This window comes from Palaemon carinicauda, chromosome 6 (assembly GCF_036898095.1).
Source record: "Palaemon carinicauda isolate YSFRI2023 chromosome 6, ASM3689809v2, whole genome shotgun sequence".
NCBI lineage: Eukaryota > Metazoa > Arthropoda > Malacostraca > Decapoda > Palaemonidae > Palaemon > Palaemon carinicauda.
The window spans coordinates 140,426,377-140,437,296 of record NC_090730.1 but is presented as its reverse complement, the minus strand read 5'-3'; the positions used below and the strand labels follow the sequence as shown (position 1 = coordinate 140,437,296).

The following is a 10,920-nucleotide window of genomic DNA, read 5'->3' as shown; positions in this document are numbered from 1 at the left end:
ATCATTCTTCCTCTTCGTATTTTCCTCCTTATCGTTGTTTCTCTTCCCCTTCTCTTCTGTATCATTCTTTTTTTCTACCTTTTCTTCCTTATTTTGACCGTCTCGTCTGCATCTTTTTCGTCTTCATGTTTTCCTCTCTATTATTCTTTTTCTTCACGTTCTCCTCTTCATTATTCATTCTCTTCGCCTTCTCCTCCTCCTTATTCTTTGTTTCCCGATTCTCCTCTTTCTTTTAATTTTTCTTTTTCATATTCTCTGCCTTCCCTCCATTCTTTTTCTGATTCTCTTTTTTTTTTCTTTTCATTCTTCTTTTTCAGATTCTTTTCCTTCCCATCATTCTTCTTTAGATTCCCTTTTTTCTGTTCATTCTTCTTTTTCTGATTCTCCCCTCTCATTTCATTCTTTTCCTTTTTTTAGCGTGATGTTATTGTTGTAATCAAACAAATCTCCTTCAAACGATTGTTAATTTGCTGTTCCCGCAGAACAGAGTTGCCAAGTTGGTCTTTTTCTGGCCAGATATCTCCAAATTTGGCCCTTTTTTTCGTGCTAGATACCTAAACTTGGCCTTTTTTAATTTGGTTAGCCTTAAATGATATATTTTCGGCCTTATTTTACTATTAGGTTGGCCTTTTAAAGCTGCAGTTGATCAGACGTTGGCCTTTTCTAATTTGGAAAACCTAACAACCCTGCCGCAGAAGCTTCCTCTGAAATCTTTCCACTTTTTTATTCTTTTCCTTTCTTGCTTCCCCCAGGATTATATGAAGTCTATGTATATGTTGCCTTATTTTCATATTTTCGCCATGCAGTCTATCCCCTTCCTTCCTCCATTCGTAAATTTCCTTCAGTAGTTCCTCTTCACGAATCTTTTTCCTGTTATTCTTTTCTTTTTTATTCTCCTCCTTATTCTTTTTCTTCTCTTTCTTTTCATCTTTCATTTTCTGATTATCTTCCTTTTTCTCCTCCTTTTTCTGATTCTCTTTCTTCTTTTCATTTTCCTTGTTCTGATTCTCCTCTTTCTTTTCATCCTTCTTTTTCTGATTCTCTTTCTTCTTTTCATCCTTCTTTTTCCGATTTTTTTCCTTCTTTTCATTCTTCTCAAGAAGTTATATAATTTAACAAGTTTCTTATACAACTTGGAAAGCAATTGGAGCAGGTGCAAGGAGTTTTAGTCAACAGCAGAGTTGCTTGGTTGTCCTTTTTTCAGGCCAAAAAAACTCAAATTTTTCCTTTTTAAAAATTGGTTGGCCTCTAGTAAATATCATGAAAAAGTCGGACCTTAAATATCATATATTTGGCCTTTTTCTACTAATGGATTGACCTTTCAAAGCTGCGGTTAATTAAAAGTTGTCCTTTTTCTCATTTACAAATCTTGGCAACCTTGGGTAAGGATACGGCTTTTAGCATAGGTTAGGTGGGTTTTTTATGTTAGCTTCTCCCGCCAAAATCGTTTTTAGGACGACGGCCACAGTTCAGAATATTCCAGTTTTCTACGAACTCGGTTTTAGAACGACGGCCACAGTCCACACCACTTTATAATATTCCCATTTTCTATGAATGAAAACGGATCTGGCCGTCACCCTACGAAGGCTCCAAAGAATTTATCTAGCCTACTCCAAACGATTCGTTTAGCCTACAGAAGCCAATCTGATGTAAAAAGAAAATGACATTGCCAGTAGTAAATATAACCTAAGACAAGGTAATGGAAGTTATTGGAAGTCACAAAAGTATTTTTTCATGATTGGTGATGAAAGTTATTTTGAACAAATTACTAAAATTCAATTGTCAGAATGTAAAAAAAATGAAATTTTATAAGAAAAGATACATTGAAACCATCACCAATCGATTTTGGCAGGAAGATATTCCTCATATGCCCAGTAAGGATAAAAACTGAAGGTGTCTTATTATCTTTTATTTAAATCATTCTTTTTACAAATTACATAAAATTGAATAGCTAGCAAACCTACAAATACGCGACAATAAAAAAGGAGCATGCACTGTACACATCGTCACTAAGTTGATGACTTTTATGGCACAAATTCAACAGGAAGAATGAAGGACGGTAAAGCAGAAAACGATCTCAGCCTTCACCATTCTCCAACATAAAAATAGATGGTTACTGTGTATTCATTCCTTAGAGGAAGACACAGACTTGGCTATCATAGCGTGAATGCGATCTTTTTTTTTTCTTATATAACATTAGCAAATGCATTAACAGAAAAAAAAAAGACAAAAAATTTACTCTGTGATAAGCAGAATATGATGGGAAGCTTCCCCCTAACAACACGGCGGACTGTCTGGTTTTGCGCACTATATATATATATATATATATATATATATATATATATATATATATATATATATATATATATATATATATATATATATATATGTATAAATATATATTCATATTTATATATATATATATATATATATATATATATATAAATATATATATATAAATATATGCATATATATATATGTATATGAATATATATATATATATATATATATATATATATATATATATATATAAATAATGTATATATATAAATAAATATATACATATATATAATATATATTTATATATATACAATTTATAAATATAGTATATATGTGTGTGTGCTTCCATACATGCATACATTAACAAGCTTTTTCCACAAAAGAAAAAAAAATTCCCTTTGTAAGGGGATATCACTTTCCGGTATCTTAGCAAGTCTTAGAAATAAGATTGTTTACCCCCAAGCCCTTTTTATTAATCTTTAGAAATTGCTGCCCATTTGACAGCAGGATGCGATGTAGGAGACTATTGATCCAATGGACATAAGAGAGACTACGCTCTCGTGGCTAAACAATCTTATAATTGGTTAAGATTGCTAGCACCATGGCTATGATTATGATGATTCATTATAATCAACAAGGGATAAGATAATGCCTATCCAACCAGTTATTTTGAAGATTAAAATCATACCCGATCTATCATGACTACGGGTGACCGAGTATGAAATGATAAGACCCATCGGTGAATATAAATGTATACAAAATCTAAGCTACTGATAGTCTGATGCTCTTGAAAGAAATTCATATCAGAAGCAATTTCTGACAAAATGCGTCTATGAATAAAGAAGGTCGCACTTACCACAGGCGAGGGAACAACACAAGGAATGTATGAGTTTCTCCTTATTCATTACCCATGGCTAACAAAACAAAAAGGGCATCGCAATTTAAATCAAAACAAGATTACGATGAATGGGCATAGAATGGGACATACTGTACCGGGACCTAAAACGATATTATTAAATATAATTATGTTATAGTACGAAATCACAATTAACAACAGCGAGCAAAGAACTTGCCCCCTTTTTTTCCAGCTTCATTGATTTTTTCGCAACTCACCAGCAGCTTTTATAAATACTACAGTCTCATGACTTAACAAAGTATTTCACTTGCCTTTCACAATATAACTCCTTTCCATTAATCAATAAGTCTGGGCTTTGGAAATTATATTGGAAAATAGAAAGTCATCATCATATGATAGGTAATGTAGAAATCATCAGTACTCTACATCGATCGATCGATCATATATATATATATATATATATATATATATATATATATATATATATATATATATATATATATATATATATATATATATATAGTGTATGTGTATATGTAAGATCAGGTAATTGCAGTTATACAATACATTGAAACCAAGGTTAAGAGATTTCAAATCTACAGTAGATACTGATCACCTGTTCTTCGAAACTGGTATTTATCATACTTGTGTATAGATGGGAGTTCAAATCTTATATTTTTCCTCGTTTGCTTATCTTTCATTACTAAGTTCTTCTCTTGTAACTACTGTGATTGGGGTTTCATTGCATATAATGCATAAGAGATTTCAGCCTGTAGCCTACTTCAAGGGGCTATGGCTTGACTTACATTAAGTAATTTTAAAGATCCATAGCAGAAACTGTTGCATTGATAAAATGACAGGTATGCTACTAGAGTCGGCGAACGAGCCATTTCTTGTCTTATTCTTTTGGTGTTTATTTGAGAGCTGAATTCTTAAGATACCTTAATCATGAGTAGAAATTACATTTTTCTTTCTCGTAATAATTCAAAATACATTACCTATGATGCGCTAAACTGGTTAATCACTTGACAATAGTTACAATGAAATTGTGAGGTTTTTGTCACTATATACCTACTGCTTTGCCATAAACTTTGCAAGTAGATTCTATTTCGTGATATTGAATTAGCACCATAATCTCATACAGATCAAAATATCAAGGCATTTTATATAAACTCATATTTCCAGCAAGTGATACCTAATTCGAAAGTCTTTAAGATATTAGAAATAACAAGAAACACCAATGGTTTAAGTTGAAACAGCTGACAAACCATCTATTAGAGTAGTTTACCATGACTCAAATCATTCAGTTATCATACAAAATCGCTGCGATTCAAACCTTTTGAGCAAAATATGTAAAAATTCAATAGTATGTTGGATGTAAATTGCCCTGTAAAGATTATCTGGGTAGAAAGCCAAGTAAAGTAATATCAGTATTACAAGACCATGTTAATGAGATTATTTAAACTCTTCACACCTATCCAGATTTGGATTCAGTGAACAGCATACATATCTGTTAGTTTGTCTCCACATCCAAAATACTGGTTGAGGCTCATAAGTTGAATTAAGCCTACACCACCTCATACGATGCTCCATGACCACTTTAAAAATCTAAAGGATGGAAATGGGAAATATAACGAACTCTAACAGCAGTCTTTAGATTGCCTAGATATCTTTAGAGAGATAGTAACCAATCTCTGCATGACACTGCAGAATTGGAACGTCAGTTGTATATTAAAATCTCTACTGAAATAGCCTTCAGTAACGTTGGCTTGTCCCTGTTGTTTGGCTTGGATTCGTCTTGAAAGAGTACTCAGATCCCTTGTAGTCAGCCGGTTTGTACTGGGTGTTTGTGTAGTGGATCTCTGGCATACTGAGCTGTTTCGTCCAGTGATTTGTCCAGTACAACTCTCCGGGAGGAGGCCGTAGTCTCTCTACTTCTCGACAGACGGTAACACAGTAAATAAGGGAACCGAAAAGGACTAGGAACCCGAAGATCAACATGCAAAGGCCAATGTACCTGTTGGAGATGTTTTAGTTAGTTTATGGTATTCTTTAGATCTTTGATTTCTTTATATAATATTCAGTAATATGCTGTAATTTCATACGAGTATCTTAGTAGTGTTCGGCTCAGGTAAAGTATCTAAAGGTCAGATTAATTAGTACACACTGGTATTCTTTCCATATTTACTTCTATATTCACCATATCTTAAAGATTAGTGACCAGTCAAAAATGAAGAAAAGTTTATTTTTTTATGAGAAATTCAAGTACTTGACTATTTGATTAATACTCTTATAATTACCATAATAAGCAATATTTGAAGTCACATTAAATATAATTTTCATGAAATAATAGCTTGAGTAATGTTGAGATTAATACAACTTTTATAAAAACAACCCAGAAGTTATTGCAAACTGGTCAAGTAAATGTTATTTTGAAATTAAACCGCTAACTTTCACAAAATGATTATTCTGGAAGAATAAATGTGGAAATTCTTTGGGCATCTCGAACTCACCAAACAAATGCTGGGTCATACAACTGCAAGACAACCACGAATCCCAGTGTAATGAGGAGGAGACCCAGATTCAACAGTATCATAAGGCAACAAACGCTCCTTGTGTTGGGACAGCAAGGGTGTGGAGCCGTCATGGTCTCCATCACCAGTTTCCCTCCTCTTGTTGTTTTTGTTTTGACACTCACCACGTCACTCCGTCCTCCGCCAGACCGATATGTATATTGACTGAAAGGAAAGGTATATGCAATGTATAAAGATCTCTCTCTCTCTCTCTCTCTCTCTCTCTCTCTCTCTCTCTCTCTCTCTCTCTCTCTCTCTCTCTCTCTCTCTCTCTCTCTTTTCCTGTCAAAATATTATTAAACCAACAACAAATTTTCATCTTATAGAAATGTGCAATGCCACTGCTACTACTCGGCTATGAATGCTAATGGAAAGTGCTCAAATTATGGCAACTGCCATAAAGAAATAAATAAACTAAATTAAAAGCAATGAACCATTAAAATAACATGTATCAAGAACAGTAACATTAAAGTCGATACATTCTGCACTTGTTTACATGGACAAAATCATCAATAGAGAAGAGAGCAAATAACATGATGTTTAATTTTGTGGGACAACACCAAAGCAATCCACTATCTCTAGTACCATTGTGATGGTATACTAACATTTGTGTAAAAAAATGGAATTCCGCCAAATCTTGGTATGCCACATGGGATCATAGACCTTACCATTGTGATAATAATGCTCAAGGCAGTTCAGTAACACATTTCAAGTGTTGTATCTATCCGTTTCCTTTTCATAAGCGCTAGAGTTATCTCTACAAAGGGAACTAGATATCAGGATAAGTTGTACAAAATGTACTACATTGCGTCTCTGCCGATACCCACTGTAACTAACGTTCACACTTAAATTGTAGCACTGTAGCCCAGTCCCTTGGCCATGCCAATATTTTGTCGATTTTGATTGACCGAACGTGCAAATTAAGTTTGAGGTTGTGTCGAAAGGTGATTCTAAAAATGAAATTAATGCATTTCACGATCAAGTTTGAAGTATGTTATCCTTATTGCGTAGATTCGGATGAAAGAAATGAAAGAATTGGAAGGTGAAAATATTTGTGGTGTTCTCCGTGTAAATATTTTACAAATGAATTACCTGATAATAGCAGCGATATTTTGCCTAAGTAGGCTATACATAGAATTTTTGCGATAAATTATTATGAGAATTTGTATTTTATAGATATTCATTAATGTTAATTTGCCCATGTAATCTACCTCATATTTCTTTTCGTTTTCCGAATAACAATTGAGATATTTCCATTCATTTTAATATTTTACATCATTATGTAAATTAAATTTGTCAAAATTATGTTATGTCGCCCCCTGTGAGAAAATTTGGTTTCATTATTATATATGAAATGTTAATGTCAAAATCAAAACATTGTAATGATTTATATCTCAATGTCGTTGTATTTTAGAACAAGAGCTTCTGGATTACCCTATTTTTGGTTATTGCATGATAATAATTCAGGAATTGTCCTTAACTTTATAGAAAACGGGTCGAGGAATTATGAAAGAGAATGAGTGACACAATAGAGGGAAGACTCACTTCAGCCATCGTTAGGTTAAGGCTGCTTTTGTGGAGACATAATTTGTGACACCTGTTGTAATACTGCATTTTACACTTCTTTTATAATCTTGCTAGTTTAAAGAAGAAAACAATGATACATTGGAAGAGAGCATATCATCAAAAGTTGTGTTCCTGATTATTATCTTTTACATTTGTGATTTGTAACTGGACTTTGGAAGATCTATCGGTGACCTTCGGAATTAGTCATTCCCCGTCGTCATCCGAGTCTCACATCATTGAGACATAAATCTCAGTCCCAGGAATCACTTAGTTGGTCCTGCTCACTGATCTCTAAAGAAAGATAGAGATCAGTAGTCCTGGTCAGGCCTGTGTTATTTTTTTTGTTTTTTTGTTTTTTCAAATCTTGAGTAAACTGTTATCAATGAGTAAACTGTGAATATTTAATTTTATAGTAATATGTCGTAAATATTATTAGCCTTTTGTACAGTTATTGCTATGTTTTTCGAAGCAATAACTATAATGGCTATCATTTTATTTTATTTTCTATGCTGAATTAATTGATAGGGGAATAAGACATTGAAATAGATTTTACTTAATCTACGTTTTGATAATAGCTGCCCGTAACACATCCACATACTTATATTTATTCTACCTTGAACTTTTTTGGTTTAGATCTTAGTTTCACCTCGAAAAGTGCAGAGATTAGTTCCAGTTAGTTGCTATCCAATCATCTTGTTGTACCGTTTGGAATGATTTTTAGAGATATTTGACAGTAAAAACTATGAACTTCAAATTTTTATGTTTTAAACCATTGTCATAAAGAACTGGGATGAAAGAGAGTGGAGGTGGATTACACAACGTAAGAGAGAAAACGGTTCTTGTATTGTTATAAGAATGATGCACTGCAATAGTGACTGAAAATGTAGGCCTAAAGGTCAACATCAAAAGTAAAATAAGAATAATTACACTGAAGACGATCCATACAATAGAAGTTGAAAGGATGTTAATCGATCATAGAAAGAAGACATAGAAACGAATCGATTAATGACATTGATACAAAAGTTTAAGTGAACTTAGCTAGAATTTACGCGATACTTTGTTGATCATTCTAGATTATTTCAAGAATTTAAACGAATCTAAATTTAAAAATAGAATAAAAGATCATCAAAACCCCCAATCCACTGTTGCCTTGCATTCAGCCCTGACCTCCAGTCGACCTTGCTTCTGCAATTGGCTTGAGAGCGAAGAATTCCCGTTTAATAATAAAAATTATAGGGTACAGTCAAGGAGTCATTCTTTCTTTAATCCCCTAGACCTTTGTTGTTTTGGTTATTTCCGGTTCACGAGTTTCAGGACGATTGTATTCCTATTTGTATGGCCAAGTCAGACTTGTAGTAAAGTAACAGACCGATGTTTTTTCAAGTGCCACTAGGGTTAATTATTTTTTTTTTTTAATTTTACGGCTAATGTCACATCAACATTAAGAACTATAAATAAATATGCTTAATCTAATGCATCTGCTACTGTCATTCCTTTTTTTTTTTGTATTGATTTTATTTTCTCTTCTCTGACTTTTGCTACTTCAAATAATTGGATTCGCTGTAAAAATCATGAGAGCAAAAGCGAATAATCTAATAATTTTTTCAGGAGGCATTATTGTGATCCACTGTCTCATACATAAAATATCCAAAAAGTCAGTTTTAAGATATTGGAGTTTGGAATCACGTTGTTAATAACCCATGCGTCCAATAGATGGTTACGGGAACTTAGCCTTGCAATTATACAAATGATAACCGTTTTGAATAGACAACAAAGTTAAGTGTTACACAACTTTTCTGAAAAATACTTGCAGTAGAGCAAAAGTACCACTAAACTGCCTTGGTTAGGAGTTATTCGTCAAACCTCTGAATGAACATAACGTTACATGAGCTCATTTGAAATGTTGATTTTATGTTGTGTAGGTAGAACATTGCACGATAGAAAACAGCAAGAGAAGTAAAACCAATCCGGCTCTAGCAAATGCAAGAGATTAAGAAAGTGTTTTCCATTTACACATACACACACACACACACACACATATATATATATATATATATATATATATATATATATATATATACGTATATATATATATATATATATATATATACATATATATATATATATATAATGTATATATATATAATATATATATATATATATATATATATATATATATATATATACATTATATATATATATATATATGTATATATATATATATATGTATGTATATATATATATATATATATATATATATATATATATATATATATATATCATGATTTTAGAATGTTGTATTTCAGTGAGCATTATTTCGTCATGACTAGTTTTTAATCATAGTTTAATGTTTACATTTTGATGCAGTATTGACGACTGACATTTATTATTTTCTCTCTCTCTCTTCAACTAAACTGAAATTTACAGCAACCATCTAATAACCAGGTGGGCGAGTACTGAATTCAGTGCATAAACCACAAGGACACGTCGTATTTTCAATGAAAAACAACTTCACGATTCCTTCCAATGTCCGAATTGGGAGATCGAATACGGAATCCTCGGTTGTAGATTTGGTGTAATTACATCAGAGAGAGAGAGAGAGAGAGAGAGAGAGAGAGAGAGAGAGAGAGAGAGAGAGAGAGAGATTAACTTGTATTAATCCATCTTGTATACATAGATATCATTGCGGTTGTGTTCAAGCAAATATGTTTTTTATTGGCTGTAACTTCGCATACTGCCAAGGGTTATGGTAACCTATAGTCAATTTCTTTTATCGAGGCATATTTGCACCGACTCGCAGCGGTGCCCCTTTAGCTCGGAAAAGTTTCCTGATCGCTGATTGGTTTGACAAGATCATTCTAACCAATCAGCGATCAGGAAACTTTTCCGAGCTAAAAGGTCACCGTTGCGAGTCGGTGCAAATATGCCTCGCTAAATAAAATAGACTATAGTAGGAACGTCTCTGTATCGCAATCTGGGAGTCTGGAGTTTGATCTCCGCTCAAGCCCGATAGTTTCTTGTAGTGTTTGCAACCACAACGTTCTTGTGAGCTACTGCCTAGTTCTCCCTGGTCCTAGTTTGGGCGCTAGTCATACTTGCTTTCGACGATCGTAAGCGACCTTTAAAACATTTTAAAGGGAACCAAGAGAAGACGTTTGCATAAGTAGTCAGCTATTAGTCAGGAGTAAAGAGAAACCAGAAAAGGAGTTATTATTATTATTATTATTATTATTATTATTATTATTATTATTATTATTAAATGCTAAACTACAACCCTAGTTGGAAAAGCAGGATGCTATAAGCCCAGGGGCTCCAACAGGGAAAATAGCCCAGTGAGGAAAGGAAACAGAAAAAAACAAAATATTTCAAGAAGAGTAACATATAACTAAATAACTCCTATATAAACTACATAAACTTTAACAAAACAAAAGGAAGAGAAACGAGATAGAATAGTGTGCCCTAGTGTACCCTCAGGCAAGAGAACTCTAACCCAAGACAGTGGAAGACCATGGTACAGAGGCTATGGCACTACCCAAGACTAGAGAACAATGGTTTGATTTTGGAGTGTCCTTCTCCTAGAAGAGCTGCTTACCAAAACTAAAGAGTCTCTTCTACCCTTAGCAAGAGGAAAGTGGCCACTGAGCA

General features: G+C 33.2%; 2 protein-coding genes across 2 annotated transcripts in view; both read right to left on the bottom strand.

The window, feature by feature from the left end:
* Nucleotides 1-200: 200 nt before the first annotated feature.
* On the bottom strand, nucleotides 201-4,268 carry LOC137643265 (nucleolar protein 58-like). Its single transcript, XM_068376105.1, has 3 exons — nucleotides 4,212-4,268; nucleotides 720-1,091; nucleotides 201-407 (listed from the first exon to the last, which is right to left on the bottom strand). Exons 1-3 carry the CDS (start codon nucleotides 4,266-4,268, stop codon nucleotides 201-203), a joined length of 636 nt encoding a protein of 211 aa, XP_068232206.1.
* Nucleotides 3,662-10,920, bottom strand: part of LOC137642208 (uncharacterized) — a 35,621-nt gene continuing 28,362 nt past the window's right edge. Inside the window, exons 4-5 of the mRNA XM_068374745.1 lie at nucleotides 5,650-5,874; nucleotides 3,662-5,153 (exon numbers count right to left, since the gene is read on the bottom strand). Of these exons, the coding sequence (XP_068230846.1) occupies nucleotides 4,892-5,153; nucleotides 5,650-5,874 (487 nt within the window). The 3' untranslated portion in view covers nucleotides 3,662-4,891. The remainder of the gene's footprint in view (nucleotides 5,154-5,649; nucleotides 5,875-10,920) is intronic.

What these genes read in the sequence shown, in the direction of transcription:
- LOC137643265 (XM_068376105.1), bottom strand. Translation starts at nt 4,268, where the DNA reads ATGGTGCTAATTCAATATCACGAAATAGAATCTACTTGCAAAGTTTAT. An exon ending in GCAAAGTTTATGGCAAAGCA is followed by an intron (nt 1,092 to 4,211) that starts GTAGGTATATAG and finishes CTTCTTGAGAAG; the next exon opens with AATGAAAAGAAGGAAAAAAA. An exon ending in GAAAGGAAAAGAATAAAAAA is followed by an intron (nt 408 to 719) that starts GTGGAAAGATTT and finishes CGCTAAAAAAAG; the next exon opens with GAAAAGAATGAAATGAGAGG.